The sequence below is a fragment of the Girardinichthys multiradiatus genome, chromosome 22 (assembly GCF_021462225.1).
Source record: "Girardinichthys multiradiatus isolate DD_20200921_A chromosome 22, DD_fGirMul_XY1, whole genome shotgun sequence".
NCBI lineage: Eukaryota > Metazoa > Chordata > Actinopteri > Cyprinodontiformes > Goodeidae > Girardinichthys > Girardinichthys multiradiatus.
In genome coordinates, this window is record NC_061814.1 from 37008621 (window position 1) to 37030194 (window position 21574).

Below are 21574 nucleotides of genomic sequence, written 5' to 3' on the forward strand. Positions count from 1 at the left end.
AGAGGAGGGAGGGGCCCATAACACATCTAATCTGACATGACACCCCTCCTGTTTCAGCCTGCCTGTTAACCAGCAAGCCCGGAGCGCTCCGGATCTCTAACTGCTAAAACTCGAGCCTTCACCGAGTTTCTGACAACATGTTATTAACGTAAGTGCTCAATTATAGGCCTCATTTCTACTTCAGAACTACTGGGATCAGTATTAGGCTCCTTACATTATTAGGCTTCAGCTGACAAACTCTGAGGTAAGTCTGAGGCTTTGCTTAGAATTAGTTAATCATTTGAACAGACGGTCAGGTCTTTGCAGAATAAGGCAAATATAATGTAAATATAAAAAAAGGACAATGGAAAGACAAAAAAAAAAAAAAAACAGGAATGAGAAAAAACTGAATGTTTCAGAGGGAAGGTGTGGATTTATTACTGCTGAGTTTTCAGTGAAGGAGACCCCGAGGGGAGTTTCAGCACTCCAGATTTATGGACTGTTGCATGTTCTCAAGCAGTCGTGTGGGACTATTTTACAGCGAGTAAAAAAACAGATCTCTTTAGAAAAGCCTAAAAGGAAACCGGCGTCTGCTGGAACAATGTCTGCATGTTTAAAAAAATTAAAAGTCCAAAAAGTGGAGGAAAACTACAAAAGAAGTATTGACAATGTTCTCTACGCCATCTACAACTGTTTATTTAAGCAAACATTATCTTTCATTATGTTATTACTGCCGATCAAAAGTTTTATTTTGAAGACAAAATCAATATGATAAAAGCATTAAATGCGATAATTTTCTATGGAATGCAAATGTGTCACATTTAGATTAAATATCAGCCATTTCTGAAAGCAGGTTTAAAATGAAATTATTTAATTCAGACAAAATAAATAATCTGATGAAGAAGATGTTACTTTAAGCCTCCTATATAAAAAGAAAACCATTTACTTGTGTCTCATTACCAGTTTTATTTATACTGTATTGGAGCAATTTAACTGGCCTCTTCAATTTATGCACCCAGGTCGATGATTTTATTTTGGTGAACAAACGATAAATTGTTTCACTTCTAGAATATGTTTTTGTTTTTTTTTTTTCAAGAAAAAGACTAATGTAGGTGAGATTTCATTGGCTTTGCAAAGTAACTCCACTCCTCCAACTCATCACAAGATGGCACTAAAGCGCCAAAGCTGTTAAAACTAGAAAACTTTTTCAGCTCATTTCAACTGATCTTGTATGGGAACCTGGAGTAACAACTGCATATGTAATGAATATCATGTTATTGCATTGATTTCATTTGCCTCGAAGCAGCCTTGTGTATGAATATAAAGAAATGAAGGAAATTGATAGTATTAATATGCATAGTAAATATCAGCTGACGTTACTTTGGTTCATTTCTTACCTCCACTATCCAGGCTCTCTTATACTTCATCCCAACTCTCACTGCACATACAAATTGTACTTTTATAATAGGCTCCAACATCTTTACATTCAAAGAGACAACCTATATCACACGAATCATTTTTACATGTTTTACCTGTTAGATAATTACGTTTGGAAAAGCTCTTAAAAGTTCAAAGAAGGGTGGAGAGGAGAGTGTCTGGCTTGGGAACCTCATGGTCTCATCTTTGCTTTCTGCAGATGATGTGGTTCTGTTAGTATCCAAGGGAAGGGTGCATCTCTACCATAGGCAGAGTTAAAATGTCTAGGAGACCTCAGATCTTTGTCAGCAATAATAAGGGCATTGCTCCAGTCTGTCATGGTAAAGAAGAGTGAATTCAAATTTGAAGCTTGATTTTCTGACCCACTAACATTTAAATCCTCACATATGATGATATTGTTTAGTCTTCCAATAAAACCATCCACTGAAGCTGGCGGGTCTTTCAGTAAATGTGTCCACGCAAAGCTAGTCTTCTTAGTTTTATTGAACAAAAAAAAAAAAACACACACACAAAAACATGACGCTGCTTACGTTTACTACCCAACACTGTCACAAAAATACTAACCTATTCCGCTGTCAATTCAGAGCGGTCAGAAAAACCGTGCGCTCCTCCCCCTTTCCAGCTCCCCATCACTTAGCAACAACAAACCTTAAAGCTACAAGCAATTGTTTTTACTTAGCCCTTCAACATGAAACAAATGAAATACTATGACTGTGCAAACAATAACATTGCAGTGTTGTTGTGGTGTGTTGTCCTTTGCTATTGTCTTGTGCGTGAAAGCGTCTGACAGATCAATAAACTCACCTGACAAATCACTGACCTCCAAACCAGATACCACATAAGTACTGACAGGTTTCTCTTCATTCATGGTTCTCAGCAACATGTAAGTCTTTCTTCCAATAAGCATTAAATCATTCATCAATGCCACAGCACAGATTGTCGTTGAGCTACCTGGGTCCAGAAAAGCGTAAGTTTGTACTACCTTATTCCCCATCTTGGACTTGACTTGGATGGGGACAATTGCAAAAGTACAGCCATCTTCCCCAGCCTCGGTCAGCTTATGAGCCTCAGAATGAGCGCCAACTAATGCACAGAAAACTGTTTGACTATCAGTAAGAGCAGCCTTTGCAAGTAATGCTGCTCTTTCAGCTTTAAGCAGCACATATGATGCAATCCTGACAGCTGAACTACCCTGTCTGCTCCTGTAATGTCCAGCAGCTGATGGCTGTGATACACTGTCTGCCGGTCTTATGTCTGCATCACATTCTTTAGCTTCTTTAACATGATCTTCTGCAACCTTTATCCACATTTCCACTTACTGCATAAATCCACAAACATACATTAATTTAGGCTCAAAATATGAACTCTGGTCCTTTTCTAGTTCTTCGCCTACAGGTATGGTATCATAAATTCAAAAAAAGCTCCTGGATACAAGTGGTTAAAAAGAACTTACTCCGCAGGATAGCGGGACCCTGCATTAGAGAAAAGTTTGGAAAGGTAAGCAGTTGTGTTTATTCCTGATGCCACTCGGAGTAAGTTTTAAATATGGGTCTTGCAAATATCCCCCACAGGACGGAAGGACTAAGGGTGGACAGTTTAACCAATGAATGGATGACTACAAATGGATGGATGCACATAATCTTCGGACAATTTGACAGGGAAAGTCTGAAAATACAAACACTTTTGCATTATCTCTTTCCCTTTTGCATAATTAACCAGATCTGGAAAATACTTAAATACATTTTATACTTTTACAGACTAGGCAGGATCTCTGTGAAAAGACAAATCAATGACTTTTTACTTTCAGCCTCCTTTGTCATTCATTTTAGCATTTATATCAATGTAGTCTGAGCTTGAAGACTAATCTTTATTCCCAACAGAAGCTGGCAGTAGAAGCTGTGATTTAGGAAGACAGCAGTTGGACCAAGTTCACTCAAAAATCAGCGAGCAAATCAACAAAATACCTGACATTTATATGCAGACGTTAAAGATTGATAGCGAACTTTTAATTCCACTGCTCTACATCTCTGTTCAGTGTTCAAAGATGCTTTGGCATCATTACTTTAACCACTTGGCCTATAAAAAATACCAGGAGAGGAGTTAGCTGGGTATTACCAGTTACAGTGCCTTGTGAAAGTACTCGGCCCCCTTGAACTTTTAAACTTTTTGCCACATTTCAGGCTTCAAACACAAAGATATAAAATTCAAATTTTTTGTGAAGAATCAACAACAAGTGGGACACAATCGTGAAGTGGAATGAAATTTATTGGATATGTCAAACGTTTTTAACAAATAAAAAACTGAAAAGTGGGGCGTGCAATATTATTCGGCCCCTTTACTTTCAGTGCAGCAAACTCACTCCAGAAGTTCAGTGAGGATCTCTGAATGATCCAATATTGTCCCAAATGACTGATGATGATAAATAGAATCCACCTGTATGTAATCAAGTCTCTGTATAAATGCTCCTGCTCTGTGATAGTCTCAGGGTTCTGTTCAAAGCGCAGAGAGCATCATGAAGACCAAGGAACACACCAGGCAGGTCCGAGATACTGTTGTGGAGAAGTTTAAAGCCGGATTTGGATACAAAAAGATTTCCCAAGCTTTAAACATCCCAAGGAGCACTGTGCAAACAATCATATTGAAATGGAAGGAGTATCAGACCACTGCAAATCTACCAAGACCCGGCCGTCCCTCTAAACTTTCATCTCGAACAAGGAGAAGACTGATCAGAGATGCAGCCAAGAGGCCCATGATCACTCTGGATGAACTGCAGATATCTACAGCTGAGGTGGGACAGTCTGTCCATAGGACAACAATCAGTCATACACTGCACAAATCTGGCCTTTATGGAAGAGTGGCAAGAAGAAATCAATTTCTCAAAGATATCCATAAAAAGTCTCATTTAAAGTTTGCCACAAGCCACCTGGGAGACACACCAGACATGTGGAAGAAGGTGCTCTGGTCAGATGAAACCAAAATCAAACTGTTTGGCCACAATGCAAAACGATATGTTTGACGTAAAAGCTACACAGCTCATCACCCTGAACACACCATCCCCACTGTCAAACATGGTGGTGGCAGCATCATGGTTTGGGCCTGCTTTTCATCAGCAGGGACAGGGAAGATGGTCAAAATTGATGGGAAGATGGATGGAGCCAAATACAGGACCATTCTGGAAGAAAACCTGTTGGAGTCTGCAAGAGACCTGAGACTGGGACGGAGATTTATCTTCCAACAAGACAATGATTCAAAACATAAAGCCAAATCTACAATGGAATGGTTCACAAATAAACATATCCAGGTGTTGGAATGGCCTAGTCAAAGTCCAGACCTGAATCCAATCGAGAATCTGTGGAAAGACCTGAAGACTGCTGTTCACGAACGCTCTCGATCCAACCTCACTGAGCTCCAGCTGTTTTGCAAGGAAGAAAGGGCAAGAATTTCAGTCTCTCGATGTGCAAAACTGATAGAGACAAACCCCAAGCGACTTGCAGCTGTAATTGCAGCAAAGGGTGGAGCTACAAAGTATTAACGCAAGGGGGCCGAATAATATTGTACACTACACTTTTCAGTTTTTATTTGTTAAACAAGTTTGACACATCCAATAAATTTCATTCCACTTCATGATTGTGTCCCACTTGTTGTTGATTCTTCACAAAAAATTAGAATTTTATATCTTCATGTTTGAAGCCTGAAATGTGGCAAGAGGTTGACCAGTTCAAGGGGGCCGAGTACTTTCACAAGGCACTGTATACGACATTAAGATTTCAACAACTGTAAATTAGAGGGAAAAGGCAAGAGGGCTGATTTCCTTTCTACAGACTTGGACAAATTTGTTGGTGGCCTGGTGAAGGTGTGCAAATTAAATTAATCTTTTCTTACAGAAGCATAATTTTCTACATTTTGTGAAAATCCAAAATTTTATTTGAGTGCCTTTATTAACTTCTAATTACTAATAAATGTTTCCCTAGGTAACATAAATATGGTATAACACAAAGGCCAGTTTCTTTTAGCTATTCTTCAAAATAGGAAAAACAAGAAAATATGTTATTTAGGAAGACAGATGTGTTTCCATCTTCATAAGTTAGAAAAAAGCAGCATAAAAATAGATACTCACCTAAACTTGTCCAGTCAGATAATTAAAACAACTGAACAATTGAATAGATATTAACAAGGCTGAACGAGGACCCACGATTATCTTTGCAGAAAATTGCTTAAAATGGTACAAAATGGCTATTTGTGAGACCTGTCAGGAAAAAAGCCATTTATATCCTAACATCATACATGTAAACATGTGAAGGTCCCTAAACTCTACTGGGAAAACTGTGTTTTTGGTCAGATGGAAATAAGATTGAACACATCTGGAGGGTTTGTCTTAAAACAAAGGAATGAATACGTGGAAAAGCAGCTCCTGCCCACAGTTGAGGACGGTGGAGGATCTGTGATGCTGTGGGCCTGTTTAGCTTCCAAGGGACCTGGAAACCGTGATATCATGAACTTTGAAATACCAACACATTTTAAATAAAAGTCTGGTGGTCGCTTCCAGAGAAACAAAAATTGTACCTAAATGAGTTTTTCAACAGGATAATATATGATTAAATCAACCCAGAAATGGTTCATTATATATAAAATCAAACTATTTTCATGACCATCTAACTCCACAGACCAAAATCCATAAGAAAATCTGCTGGGTGATCCGAACCTAAGAGGGTATAAGAGAAGACCCATTACAATCTAGAGATGGTCAAAGATCCCTCTGTCCGCATGCTCCAATCCTGTAAAATGTTGCAATGAAAAAAAATTTTTTTTTAAGGCGTTACCAGAGATTTATAACTAAAGAAACTATGAAAATAAAAACATGTGAGAATGTAACAAAATCAACCTGATAACATGTAAATGTGTCTCTGCTGGCAGCTGCTTCCCAATAACTTGAGACCCCAGTCATTAGAAAAGGCCACTCTCTTCTTCCACACAGTCTTTTATTTGTAAATAATAAAAATGAACTCTTGAATATAAAACATACACATCAGTAGAGCCACATCTGTTATACAAACAAGAACTGTTGCAGTGAATACTTTGTCTTTCGTCAAGAATCGTGTTTTGGGAACCATGAGCTGTAAACAATCAGTATTCCGGAAGTAATACTGACAAAGGAAAGGGCAGTCGGCCAAACCGCCAAGGATGAATGAAAACATCTGCAAAATATGTCTGCAAAACTAGATTTCTCATTGGTTTCAGAAGTTCAGTCCAAACCATAGTCAGAAAACAGAGAAGGAGATGATTTAAGAAGAGGGAAGTTATAATTGGGTCTGCTTTTTTCTTATTCCTTTTATTTCCTGCAACTGGGTCCAAACTAAAGGCCTATCTACCGCCCCTTTGTGGCTCGGCGCCGCTCAGCGGCATAAGCACCAGAAGCAAGACCAGGGAATGTTTGTGTGTGTCTGCGATGTTTGATTTGTTCTGATCCTCAGTCCAAGCCGCTTGTTCTGATTAGTATGTACAAGCTATGTGTGTGTGTGTGTGTGTGAGTGTTTGTATGTGGGCTGAGGAAGTGTACAGTCAAATACACTCTTTTATATTCATATAGCTATATCTTTATAATTTCTGTCAAACTCATAATGATACTTCATATACATTTAGTGTTATACACACATTCTATATCTCTGCCTTTAGCCCCGACTGTCTGAAACTACAGTTAAGACGCCTAGAAGGGCTCAAGAATGCTCAGTACTACAGAACAGCACTGTTGTTCATCAAGTTTGAGGAAACAATCTCAACAAAGACAATTTTCCTGGAGACTGTCTCGTGTAGATATTTTGACCCAGCGCGATAGGCATGGCCTGAGTTCAGCTGATCCCCCCCTACCTCGCTGCGTTTACTGGTCCACTCCTGTCAGGGGCGGGGATGGCTTGGCTTTTCTCTGTATTCATATTCAGTACGAGCAAACTGTACAAGAACATGCAACATACAAGCTGGCCTAAAAGTATGTGGAACTAACACACATAGTCTAGTTTTTTTTCTGCTTTTGTTTTTTGAGAATTGCTTCGTTTAGTTTTAGTCTCGTCTTTCAACTTTACAAAAAAGGTAAAGAACGAAAACGGAAAAAACGTAACGTACGGAAACGAAAGAAATGCGCATGCAGCTTGGGGCCGGGCGGGGCGTCCCCGAGTCATGCTGCTCCCTCCAGCAGGGGGCGGGGGGTAAGGAGGGAGGAGGGTTGGGTTAGATGGGCGAAGGCCAGTTCGAGCAAATGTGACCTTTTTGTTCGGCACCGCTCGAAAACCAAACGTACAAATATACAGAGGGAGTCTGCACCTTGTGGTACCAATCTGAACTACAGGTTAAACCAAAACAAGGATGATGATCGGAAATGAAAGTTGATGATTTATTTGGCCACGGTCTTCTCTTCTAGACAGAAACCTTTCTATTATTCTGTCTGAGTCAAGCTTTTCTTCTTGTGCTTCCTTTCATTTTTAACAATATGGATACAAATGGCAATGTCCTGCCTTTCCCTAAAGATTCCACTCTATGTCAAACTACTGGCCCTAGTCCTCATGAATGATACAATTTCCAAATTAACATCTGCAGAGACAATGGCCAACCTTTGCTAATAGTTGCATGAAGCTCCAACAGTTTGGAGTTACTTCGATTGAAACTGAGGAGAAAGCCCTGCTCTGATTGGCTGCAGGGCAGCACTTCTATAGGTGCTTAAAATTAGGGAGAAGTGAAAGAAAAGATACAGACAAGTGAAGAAAGTTGGTCAGAAGGCTCCACAGCTGCAGCTCAAAGACAATGCAAAGAAGGCAAAGACGTTAAAAATAAAAGATGTTAGGAGGAGGAGGAAAAGGGAAGATGTGAGACGTGATTGTCAGACTCCAGCTAAGCTTTGATTGGCTAGTTCTGTCTCTCCCTCTCTCCTTTCTCTCTCTCTCTTTTTCCCTGGCTCTCCATCTGGTTTCTCATTGATTCCCCGAGGGCATCTCCTCGTTGGCGTCCTCAGGCTGTGTCTGCACCCTCTGCTCAGGTGTGGTCCAGTAGCTGTGGTCCATTATCTGATCATGTCAGGGCTGTTTTGGGGTGAGCGTTTGCCATTTGGTCACTAGGACCGAACGCCGGGTGGTGGTCCTGAGTTCAGCGACGTCTGAGACGCCAGCCGCGTGAGGGGAGCTAACGTAGGGTCCACCAGTGAGGACGGTGGAAACAGTTTGTACCAGCCAATCACCGTGCTTGAGAGGTCCAGCTCCTCCAGCAGGATCTGTGCTACACCCATGAAACATTTGTGGTCCAATCGTCCGTAGTCGCCCCACACTATCACCTAGACAAAGATAATTTAACAGACAGATTGAATCAATCAACTAGACTGTTGTTAGTGTGAAGCTAATAAAGGTCACTTAACATATGAAACAGTGTCTAACACTCAACAGTTGTATTTTCTCTCATTTACAACCACAAACTCTTGTTGCAATAGAGCAAAGTAGTGCATAACTGTAAACTGGAAGGAAAAGGATATTTTGTCCAAAGTTTTGCCCATTCTTTTTGCAAAATTGCCAGGCTGGATGGGGAGCATCTCTGTAAACCATTTATTAGTCTTGCAACAGATGCTCAATTGGATTTAGGTCGGGACTTTGACTGGACCATTCTAACACATAAAAATGCTTTGATCTAAACCATTCCATTGTAAGACTGGCTTTGTGTTTAGGATCGTTGACCTGATGGAAGGTCAACCTCTGTGCTCAGTGTTCTGTAAGGAACCTCTGAGGCTTTCACAGACCATATGGGTTTATAGATAGAGATAGAATTACACACTGGTGGACTCTGTTTACTAGTGGTAGGCGAAGCTAACCAAAAAGCTGCTTCACTCACCCATAATCCATAATTTTACCTAGGGGTATCAGAATAAAGACGGCTAAAAACAAATGTATGCCACACTTGTCATGTTTTTAATTTGTAAAAAAAAAAGCATGCATTATTTTCCTTTCAGTTCAATAATTATGAACTACTTTGTGCTGGTATATCTCATAAAATTCTAATAAAATACACTGATGTTTGTAGTTGTAAAGCAAGAAAATGTGAAAAAGTTCGAGGTATGAATAGTTTTACAAAGCGCTGTCTTCTGCTGTAAAAGTGCTAAATGTATTACTGGCATTAGCTACATAAAAAGTAATGTAAAAAATCTTCATTTAAACTTAATATTGTTGAGAATCAGAGAGTTTGGAGAAAAAAAGAGGTCAGGTTGTGAGGTTTTTGAAATCTATGAAAACTTTCATGTCAACACGGAAAATTGTTGAGTGTTACCTGAAGCACCTTGCCCTGAGGACTTTCTTCAAAGAGCAAGTGCTGCTGGTAGAGCGGCTCCAGGGTCTTGCGAGCAATCTTGGTTTTCTTTTTGGCTTTACATGTTCCGTTGTCCAGCAGGTAAACCTTGACATATGGAGCTGGGCAGCATGGTGCAAAAAAAGTTAAAGAAGTGAGGAAGAAGAAGAAAAGAGCAGGAATGTTCTGCATAAGATCATATCTGAATCTGAATGAGACCGTGTTACCTGGGAGGGATTTGGAGCCTGGTTTGGGGGTAAGGCCTCGGGCCCTGATCACCTCTACCTCCAGCTGGCCTTTCTTATCCATCAACCCGATCTGAACGTCACCTGTTGAGGTGTTGCAGGCATGGACAGACATGTTCAATAACTGCTTTAGGAAATGCTAAAACATGTTACAATCTACCCAAAGCTGTGTCGACAAGCAGCTTGAAGATCAAAGTGCAGAAGTTTTACGCTACAGCCAGCCTGCAGAACCAGTGACTCACCCATTGCAGGCGTTGCCAGTGTTTGCCGGCCAACCAGCTGACCGGGACCTAATCCATCCAGGAAGTCACTGAACTGGCTGTCGGCTCCCAAGCGCATCCCTGAGAAGATCAAACTGAAACATGCAAACAGAATTTATCCACCAACCCCAACTGTCAAACAAGACATGTTATGGTGTTACAAGGTGTTATAAAAGGACAATGACCCCAAACACACATTAAAGAAGGTTTTGGGTTTATCTAATGTTCTCCAGCTCTGGGTCATGGTGATATATGTAGCTCCACTGAGACTGGCACCAGCTGGAAGAAGTCATAACTTTCTTAGATGTAAATGCAATATTCTATCAAATGTCTGGTTCTGTGTATACATGGAGTTGTTGTTTATATATTTTAATGCTACCCTTTTTTTGTTTTTAGTTTTATATGTACATAGATCTCTCCTCTGGGGGGTGAGCAGTTGTAATTACTGTAAAATATTTAGAGTTTTGGAATAGGTAAAGCAGGCTAACATAAAATGATCTTCCCATAGCGCTGATGTTCCCAGTCCCTGTCAGTAAACCAGACAACTTAAATAGACACTACCAATTCTGCCAGGAAGAGTGGTCAATCATCCAGCCAGAATTATGCCAGGTGGCTTCAGAAAGAGTGCGGTCGAGGTGTAGCTTGCGTGAATCAAATATTAACGGATCACTAATTTCTAATGTCTAAAACTTTAATGTCTCCAGTTTGCTAAACAGGATGTCACAAAGCAGTAGATGAAACACAACACAGCTGCTTGATTCCTCTTAAAGCCAAGTCAAAGTGTCATTCAAATAATTGATACTAACATGTTGGTAGTGGTTTAAAGTTTAACAGATTTTTTCATGCATATTTTGTGTTTGTGCCCGGATTTAAAAATACATAGAAAAAGGAAGCTCTTAGTTTCACTGCAGCCAAACTCAGAAAACCGCAGTTCTGTTGCAGCTCTTCCTTCTTTCACAATGCAGTTATGCAACACATTTGATTAATATATTTAAGTCAGAAGAAAATCTCAAAGTGCTAATGCAGCTATTGTTGAAACTCTTAAAACTGTTAAGAGTCTGGAACTAAATTATCAATGAATAAAGAAACAGGGTTCCTAAGTTACAGTGTTCAAAGATTTCAGCACAACAGGAAACAAGGATCCAGGGAAGGACAACAGGAAGGACAAAAGGAAGAAAGTGTGGAAGAAAGGAGGACAGAGGGACGGTCAGGGAAGCAGGGAGAATGGGGGAAAGAAGAAAACAAAATAGGAAAGACAGAAGAACAGAAGGACAGAATGAAGTTTATAAAGACAACAGGATAGAAAATTGAAGGGAGGAGGGAGCCAGGAAGGAGGGAAGGAATGACAAGGAAAGAAGAAAGGAATGAAAGGCAAGGAAGGAAAACTGACATAAGGAAGAAAAGAAAGGAACAATCCAAAACAATTAAAAGAAGCAAGGAGGGAAGGTCTGGAAAGACAAACAATTTTCCACAGTCTTAATTTATTTTCCATACCAATACTGAAAGCAAATTCCTTGCTTTTCCACATTGTGTAGAAAAGGTCTGGAAAAGTACAGAACTTGATTTCAGTATTTTCAATAATCTCAGACTTTTCCAGAGTGTGAAGAACGCTATAAGAAAGTAGAGCTGCCTCACTTCACACCTTCCAGTTATGGAGACTAAAACTTGGACCTGAGCTCTTGTTGTGACATACAGGACCTTCTCAAAATATTAGCATATTGTGATAAAGTTAATTATTTTCCATAATGTAATGACGAAAATTTAACATTCATATTTTTTAGATTCATTGCACACTAACTGAAATATTTCAGGTATTTTATTGTCTTAATACGGATGATTTTGGCATACAGCTCATGAAAACCCAAAATTCCTATCTCACAAAATTAGCATATTTCATCCGACCAATAAAAGAAAAGTGTTTTTAAGACAAAAAACGTCAACCTTCAAATAATCATGTACAGTTATGCACTCAATACTTGGTCGGGAATCCTTTTGCAGAAATGACTGCTTCAATGCGGCGTGGCATGGAGGCAATCAACCTGTGGCACTGCTGAGGTCTTATGGAGGCCCAGGATGCTTCGATAGCAGCCTTTAGCTCATCCAGAGTGTTGGGTCTTGAGTCTCTCAACGTTCTCTTCACAATATCCCACAGATTCTCTATGGGGTTCAGGTCAGGAGAGTTGGCAGGCCAATTGAGCACAGTGATACCATGGTCAGTAAACTATTTACCAGTGGTTTTGGCACTGTGAGCAGGTGCCAGGTCGTGCTGAAAAATGAAATCTTAATCTCCATAAAGCTTTTCAGCAGATGGAGGCATGAAGTGCTCCAAAATCTCCTGATAGCTAGCTGCATTGACCCTGCCCTTGATAAAACACAGTGGACCAACACCAGCAGCTGACACGGTACCCCAGACCATCACTGACTGTGGGTACTTGACACCGGACTTCTGGCATTTTGGCATTTCCTTCTCCCCAGTCTTCCTCCAGACTCTGGCACCTTGATTTCTGAATGACATGCAGAATTTGCTTTCATCCGAAAAAAGTACTTTGGACCACTGAGCAACAGTCCAGTGCTGCTTCTCTGTAGCCCAGGTCAGGCGCTTCTGCCGCTGTTTCTGGTTCAAAAGTGGCTTGACCTGGGGAATGTGGCACCTGTAGCCCATTTCCTGCACACGCCTGTGCACGGTGGCTCTGGATGTTTCTACTCCAGACTCAGTCCACTGCTTCCGCAGGTCCCCCAAGGTCTGGAATCGGCCCTTCTCCACAATCTTCCTCAGGGTCCGGTCACCTCTTCTCGATGTGCAGCGTTTTCTGCCACACGTTTTCCTTCCCACAGACTTCCCACTGAGGTGCCTTGATACAGCACTCTGGGAACAGCCTATTCGTTCAGAAATTTCTTTCTGATCCATGATTGGAATTTTGAGTGATGAACCAGGCTGGGAGTTTTAAAGGCCTCAGGAATCTTTTGCAGGTGTTTAGAGTTAACTCGTTGATTCAGATGATTAGGTTCATAGCTCATTTAGAGACCCTTTTAATGATATGCTAATTTTGTGAGATAGGAATTTTGGGTTTTCTTGAGCTGTATGCCAAAATCATCCGTATTAAGACAATAAAAGACCTGAAATATTTCAGTTAGTGTGCAATGAATCTAAAATATATGAATGTTAAATTTTCATCATGACATTATGGAAAATAATGAACTTTATCACAATATGCTAATATTTTGAGAAGGACCTGTAAGCCAGATGATTCATTTCATCCCTCTGTACTATAATGTTTTTTCTACTTGTGTACATACTTCCCCTCAGAGCTGTAGCTGTTCATGCTGCCATCAGTGGACTCTCTGCTGGCTTGGCGGTTCATGGCTGATCCTCCTCGTGGAAACTCCACCGCCATCCCCGTCTCCACACTCCTTTGGATGGTGCTGCTGCCCGCCTTACTGACCTTCTTCCCCGTCGGTGCCTCTGTGGCAAACACAGAGAAAGGCTGTTAATCCAGGGGCGTTATTAAACCAAGAACCGCATCAGTTATCAGGCCTCTGGCCACGTCCGGCCAACATCAAACCAAACCCGGTTTTCAGTCAGCAAAAGAACAACGAGGTTTAGACATTAAAAGCTCAAACGGAGTCTTTTTCTTATAAAAGTTATAGCAGAAATGTATTTGAAAAAGCCTGATAACTTGAGGCTGAGGTTTATCTTTAGGCCGGCCGGCCCATGCAAAAAGATATCCCCTTGTGACCTCACCAACATCTTAACACACATTAATGGAAAAGAAAGGAAAACTTTAGATCGGCTCACTGCTTTTTGTTCAGTCAAACAACCATTTGATGATTAATTTAATTGATGAGGTAAATGAACGGAGAGAAAAAAAACAAAGCAGGGGCTCAGTCATTCCATATGAATGTTTAGCAAGGTTGTAAACAAAATAAACGAGTGGAAGAAATCAAGATGGTCAAAATCCAACTGTTAACAAAAATCTCAAGTCTTTTTTAAAAGACTGTTGTTTTTAGGTCTCTCAGTTTAGTTGGGATTCGGATGTAAAAATAAGAAGGTCAGATCGAATTGACTCAGCCAGACTTCTTGTACACAACCTTGCAAAGGTATTGACACCCTGTGACCTTAATTACATACGTACATTTTTGATTTTTATGCGCTGAACCAGAACAAAGTAGTGCATTATTATGAAGTGGAAGAAAAATTACACATTGTTTCTAAATTCTTTACAAATGAAAATGTGGGGTGGCGTGCTCTGGCTATATGTTTATGGTCGTAATAAAAGTGAACTTCTGCTCCAGTCTAAAGTCTTTCACAGCCTCCAACAGGTTTTCTTCCAGGAGCGACTTCCTTTTTATAGCTCAGTCCAGCTTCCCTTCAACTCTGACCTGCTTCCCTGTTTCTGCTGAAGAAAGGCATTCCCACGACATGATGCTGCTACCACCATGTTTCACAATAAGTATGGTGTGTTTAGGGTGATGTGCAGTGCTATTTTTCTGCAACACAGTGTTTTGCATGAGGCCAAAAGCTTGAATCTATGACTCATCTGACCAGAGGACAGAGGACAGATATGTCCCCTACATGGCTTGTAGCAAACAGGACTTCTCATGGCTATTTTTCTTGTCACTCTTCCAAAATAAGCCAGATTTGTGGAGTGCAAGACTAATTGTGGTCCAGTCAACAGATTCTATCCCCGGAGCTGAGTATCTCTGCAGCTCCTCCAGTGTTACCATGGGCCCATTTGGCTGCTTCATTGCATTTAGTTGGGTTGTTTTTTTAGGGATATAAAAAGAAAGGGGGGTGAACGCAGATACACGCCTTCCACTTGACAATTATGGACTATTTTGAGTTGTGTCTTCCACATAACATCTCAATAAAACACACTGAAGTTCACAGAGTGTGAATATTTTTAAAAGGCAGTGGGGAACGGAACAGAGATATGACAGCAGGGTGGGGAGCGTGCCTGAGACAGAGACCAGGAAGGGTTGAGGAGTCCTTTCTAACTACACATCAGCTTCTGCAGGGGCTCCTTTCTATGACTTTTTACATTTGTTGTTGTTTATCTGTTTCTGTGAGGTTTATAATACTTTGTCAAAAAATAAAACCCTATTACCAGGATATCTCCGGAAAACTGTATAATTTTCTAAATGTCCACTGCAGTGCACCATGCTGTATTTATGATGATCTTATAGACACCAAGTGTCCATAAGCATCATCCCATCTAAACTACTACTTGTTTTCTAAACTTTCTGCCTGCTGTATCTGCAGTGATGGACCTCCTTCCTTTTGCTTTACCTTTCTGTCTGTCCACCGCCTTACCCGCTGCCTCTGAAATAACAGAACAACAACAAGAGCAATAAACAACAACACTTTCACAGTTTGGTGTCCTTATGATTCAGTCAGCATTGTCATTACCCTTCATTGTACTCAAACACAATGCTTCACAGACACTCATTGACCAGAAACGAGCGGTTATCACTTTTATTTTTTAAAACTTGCCCTTAAACTGGACCCCTGTCATTTTGTGAAGTTGATTGCTGAAGACCACAGTCTCTGATTGGTTTCTTGCAGAACAATAAAATCCATTATATGTAAAAATAGGTCGTTTCCCTGCAGCTAACTACAGCTGCACTCCAAAGTTTACATGTGCTCATTATGGGTATTAATGTCATATAAATATTTGTTTTTCAGTGATTTATTTGAAATGTTCTTTTTACCAGGGTTCAACGATTGTACAACAACTTCAAGAATCGGTTGCACAAGTTTGTCTGAGAACCCTGAATGACTTTTACAACCTTCAGTAACACAGTATATGTGCCTGTACATTTTGAGCTTGCTTCTGTAATTTTGACCCTGTGCAGATTTGAGCAGATTTGCTGTAAATCTAAACTTGGGCCCCCTCCTTGAACCGCCACCTTAACGTGGTGGAGGGGTTTGAGTGCTCAAATGATCCTAGAGGCTATGTTGTCTGGGGCCTAAATGCCCCTGGTAGGGTCTCCCATGGCAGACAGGCTCTAGGTGATGGGTCAGACAAAGAGTGGTTCAAGAATCCCTCATGAGGACCAAAATATCGAGGCACGTGACGTCGCCCGGTACGGCGGAGCCGGGGTCCCACCCTGGAGCCAGGCCTGGGGTCGGGACTCGTCGGAGAGCGCCTGGTGGCCGGGTTGCTCCTCGCGGGACCCAGCCGGGCCAAGCCCGAACGAGAGACGCGAGGCCATCCCCCAGTGGGCCCACCACCTGCAGGGGGAACCGTGAGGGACCGGTGCAAAGAGGATTGGGTGGCGGACGAAAGTGGAGACCTCAGCGGCCCGATCCCCGGATGCTTAGGCTGGCTCTAGGGACGTGGATGTCACCTCGCTGGGGGGGGGAAGGAGCCTGAGCTTGTGCAGGAGGTCGAGAGATATCAACTAGAAATAGTCGGGCTCGCCTCCACGCACAGCGTGGCCTCTGGAACCCATCTTCTTGAGAGGGGTTGGACTCTCTTCTACTCTGGAGTGGCCCACGGGGAGAGGCGGTGGTTCTGGTGTGGGTTTGCTTGTTGCCCCCCCAGCTCAGCCGTGTTGGGGTTTACCCCAGTGGATGAGAGGGTCGTATCCCTGCGCCTTCGGGTTGGGGAGAGGTCTCTGACTATCATTTCAGCCTACGGACTGAGTGGTAGTGCAGAGTACCCGGCCTTCTTGGCGTCCCTGTCGGGGGTGCTGGATAGTGCCCCTCCCGGGGACTCCATTATTCTGCTGGGGGACTTCAACGCCCACGTGGGGAACGACAGTGACACCTGGAGAGGCGTGATCGGGAGGAATGGCCTCCCCGATCTGAATCCGAGTGGTGTTTTGTAATTGGACTTCTGTGCTAGTCATAAATTGTCCATAACGAACACCATGTTCAAACATAAGGGTGTCCATCAGTGCACCAGGACCCCCTAGGCAGAAGGTCGATGATCGACTTTGTTGTCGTATCATCAGACCTTCGGCCGCATGTTTTGGACACTCGGGTGAAGAGAGGGGCTGAGCTGTCCACTGATCACCACCTGGTGGTGAGTTGGATCCGCTGGAGGAGGAGAAAGCCGGACAGACTTGGCAGACCCAAAAGCGTAGTGAGGGTCTGCTGGGAATGTCTGGCGGAGCCCTCGGCCAAGGATGTATTCAACTCCCACCTCCGGGAGAGCTTTGACCAGATCCTGGTGGATGTTGGAGACATAGTCTCCGCATCTATTGTCGATGCTGCTGCCCGTAGCTGCGGCCGTAAGGTCTGTGGTGCCTGTCGCGGCGGCAATCCCAGAACCCGGTGGTGGACACCGGCAGTAAGGGATGCTGTCAAGCTGAAGAAGGAGTCCTATCGGCTGTGGATGGCTTGTGGGACTCCTGAGGCAGCTGACGGGTACCGTGAGGCCAAGCGTGCTGCGGCCCGGGCTGTGGCAGAGGCAAAAACTCCGGCCTGGGAGGAGTTCGGTGAGGCCATGGAGAAGGACTACCGGTTGGCCTCGAAGCGATTCTGGCAAACCGTCCGGCGCCTCAGGAGGGGGAAGCAGTGCTTCGCCAACACTGTTTATAGTGGGGGTGGGAGACTGCTGACCTCGACTGAGGACATTATCGGGCGGTGGAAGGAGTACTTCGAGGATCTCCTCAATCCTGCCATCACGCATTCCATGGTGGAAACAGAGGCTGGGGACTCGGGGTTAGACTCTTTCATCACCCAGGCTGAAGTCACAGAGGTGGTTAAAAAGCTCTGCGGTGGCAAGGCTTTGTGGGTGGATGAGATCCGCCCTGAGCATTGCCGGCACTAAGTCGGACCTGTTCCCGGTGCATGTTGGACTCCGGCAGGGCTGCTCTTTGTCACCGGTCCTGTTCATAACTTTTATGGACAGGATTTCTAGACACAGCCAAGGGCCGGATGGGGTCTGGTTTGGGGACCAGTGGATTTCGTCTCTTCTTTTTGCAGATGACGTGGTCCTGCTGGCCCCCTCTAGCCAAGACCTACAGCATGCACTGTGGCGGTTCGCAGCCGAGAGTGAAGCGGCTGGGATGAGGATCAGCTCCTCTAAGTCCGAGGCCATGGTACTCGACCGGAAAAGGGTGGCTTGTCCTCTTCAGGTTGTAGGGGAGTTCCTGCCTCAAGTGGAGGAGTTTAAGTATCTCGGGGTCTTGTTCACGAGTGAGGGAAGAATGGAGCGGGAGATCGACAGACGGATCGGTGCGGCTGCCACAGTAATGGGGGCACTGTGCCGGTCCGTTGTGGTGAAGAGAGAGCTGAGCCGAAAAGCAAAGCTCTCAATTTACCGGTCGGTCTACGTTCCCACCCTCATGGCCATGAACTTTGGGTCATGGCCATGAACTTTGGGTCATGACCGAAAGAACGAGATCCCGGATACAAGCGGCTGAAATGAGCTTCCTCCGTAGGGTGGCCGGGCACTCCCTTAGAGATAGGGTGAGGAGCTCGGCCATCCGGGAGGGGCTCGGAGTAGAGCCGCTGCTCCTCCACATCGAGAGGAGCCAGTTGAGGTGGCTCGGGCATCTATACCGGATGCCTCCTGGACGCCTTCCTCGGGAGGTGTTCCAGGCACGTCCCACTTGGAGGAGGCCCAGGGGATGGCCCAGGACACGCTGGAGGGACTATGTCTCTCGGCTGGCCAGGGAATGCCTTGGGCTCCCCCTGGAGGAGCTGGAGGAGGTGTCTGGAGAGAGGGACGTCTGGGCGTCTCTGCTGAGTCTGCTGCCCCCGCGACCCGGTCCCGGATAAGCGGAAGACGACGAGTACGAGTACGAGTCTAAACTTGGGCAGCCAATTCTTGTTTTTTAATTACAATAGATGTATGTTGCAAAATCATTTACACCTGAAAATAGAGGATCAAATAAATCATTAAATATTCATATGGATTTCATGTTCATGATAAGTGGATGTAAATTTCAGACTGGAAAACCATCATTTCCAGAATCTCCATTTCTTTTTTCCCCGCTCTGACCTGTCTGGCTGAGCTGTGAAGTACTCCGGCTCCGTCTCGACGGTAGAATGGCAACGACCCGTTGGCTGAGACTTGACCGCCGCTTCTTGATCCCGCTCCCCAGACTCCCGAGGGCCGTGTCTGACTGGCTGCCATCGGCGTGTTCCATGCCATAGATCTCCCCGCTCACGCTGGTGCGCATGTGGCGGCCCGATACGCGTACAGCTCGACTAATGATCAACATTTCAGACACATTAGTGCTTTATTTATCGCAGAAAGGCCATGTATGACTGTGTGTATGTGTACCTGAAGCGTCCTCGGGGTCTTTCTGACTGGATGGACATGTAGCTGGTGCTACTGATGCGAGAGGCACTGCTGGTTCGAGAGATGGCTGACACGTCACTGACATCACTGTCTGAGGACTTATGGGATACATTTTCACTGCTCCTCCTCTGGTCCTTATAGAGCTACAAGACAAAAATATTTCAGGTTAATAATGTAAAACTGCAGCATTTAGTACAGTTTCACAATTGTAGGTACAGTACAGACCAAAAGCTTGGACACACCTCATTCAAAGAGTTGTCTTTATTTTCATGACTATGAATATTGTAGCTTCACACTGAAGGCATCAAAACTATGAATTAACACATGTGGAATTATATGCTGAACAAAAAAGTGTGAAACAACTGAAAATATGTCTCATATTCTAGGTTCTTCAAAGTAGCCACCTTTTACTTTGATTACTGCTCCGCACACTCTTGGCATTCTGTTGATGAGCTTCAAGAGGTAGTCACCTGAAATGGTTTTCACTTCACAGGTGTGCCTTGTGAGGTTTAATAAGTGGGATTTCAAGCCATATAAATGGGGTTGGGACTATCAGTTGTGTTGTGCAGGAGGTGGATACAGTACACAGATGATAGTCCTACTGAATAGACTGTTAGAATTTGTATTATGGCAAGAAAAAAGCAGCTGAGTAAAGAAAAACAAGTGGCCATCATTACTTTAAAAAATGAAGGTCAGTCAGTCCGAACAATTGGGAAAACTTTGAAAGTGTCCCCAAGTGCAGTCACAAAAACCATCAAGCACTACAAAGAAACTGGCTCACATGAAGACCGCCCCAGGAAAGGAAGACCAAGAGTAACCTCTGCTGTGGACGATAAGTTCATCCGAGTCACCAGCCTCAGAAATCGCAGGTTAACAGCAGCTCAGCTTAGAGAACAGGTCAATGCCACACAGAATTCTAGCAGCAGACACATCTCTAGAACAACCGTTAAGAGGAGACTGTGTGAATCAGGCCTTCATGGTAAAATAGCTGCTAGGAAACCACTGCTGAGGACAGGCAACAAGCAGAAGAGACTTGTTTGGGCTAAAGAACACAAGGAATGGACATTAGACCAGTGGAAATCTGTGCTTTGGTTTGATGAGTCCAAGTTTGAGATCTTTGGTACCAACCACTGTGTCTTTGTGCGGCGCAGAAGAGGTAAACGGATGGACTCTACATGCCTGGTTCCCACCGTGAAGCATGGAGGAGGAGGTGTGATGGTGTGGCGGCGCTTTGCTGGTGACACTGTTGGGGATTTATTCAAAATTGAAGGCATACTGAACCAGCATGGCTACCACAGCATCTTGCAGCGGCATGCTATTCCATCCGGTTTGCGTTTAGTTGGACCATCATTTATTTTTCAACAGGACAATGACCCCAAACACACCTCCAGGCTGTGTAAGGGCTATTTGACCAAGAAGGAGAGTGATGGGGTGCTGCGCCAGATGACCTGGCCTCCACAGTCACCGGACCTGAACCCAATCGAGATGGTTTGGGGTGAGCTGGACCGCAGAGTGAAGGCAAAAGAGCCAACAAGTGCTAAGCATCTCTGGGAACTCCTTCAAGATTGTTGGAAAACCATTTCAGGTGACTACCTCTTGAAGCTCATCAACAGAATGCCAAGAGTGTGCGGAGCAGTAATCAAAGCAAAAGGTGGCTACTTTGAAGAACCTAGAATATAAGACATATCTTCAGTTGTTTCACACTTTTTTGTTTAATATATAATTCCACATGTGTTAATTCATAGTTTTGATGCCTTCAGTATGAAGCTACAATATTCATAGTCATGAAAATAAAGAAAACTCTTTGAATGAGAAGGTGTGTCCAAACCTTTGGTCTGTACTGTACCATAACATTGCAGCATTATTAAATACCATTAAACTATGTTGTACCGGTTACTCTGAGACTGGATGTCAGTTCTAGTACGGGGTTTAAATGTCTGGAGGTTCCCCACTTCAGATCACTCAGGAAACCGAGTTGGATACGAAGAAAAAAGTGCAGTTTTATTGTGGTTCTGATGTGGGAAGTTGATGGACTCGAAGGCAGTTAAAAACTCTTTTTCCTATCAGTTTTCAGTTTGATGTA

At 43.4% G+C, this 21574-nt stretch overlaps 1 protein-coding gene across 12 annotated transcripts in view; it reads right to left on the bottom strand.

Annotated features, from left to right (window-relative positions):
* Positions 1-6376: 6376 nt before the first annotated feature.
* LOC124858842 (regulating synaptic membrane exocytosis protein 1-like) overlaps positions 6377-21574 on the bottom strand; it is a 123303-nt gene continuing 108105 nt past the window's right edge. For 11 of the 12 annotated variants that reach the window (XM_047351115.1, XM_047351103.1, XM_047351106.1 and 8 more), the window contains 8 exons: positions 19474-19634; positions 19189-19397; positions 15522-15554; positions 13532-13697; positions 10217-10329; positions 9957-10058; positions 9712-9851; positions 6377-8731 (listed from right to left, as the gene is read on the bottom strand). In XM_047351115.1, coding sequence (XP_047207071.1) covers positions 8516-8731; positions 9712-9851; positions 9957-10058; positions 10217-10329; positions 13532-13697; positions 15522-15554; positions 19189-19397; positions 19474-19634 — 1140 coding nt within the window. In that variant the 3' untranslated portion in view covers positions 6377-8515. The remainder of the gene's footprint in view (positions 8732-9711; positions 9852-9956; positions 10059-10216; positions 10330-13531; positions 13698-15521; positions 15555-19188; positions 19398-19473; positions 19635-21574) is intronic. The other variant, XM_047351109.1, reaches the window with a different exon arrangement.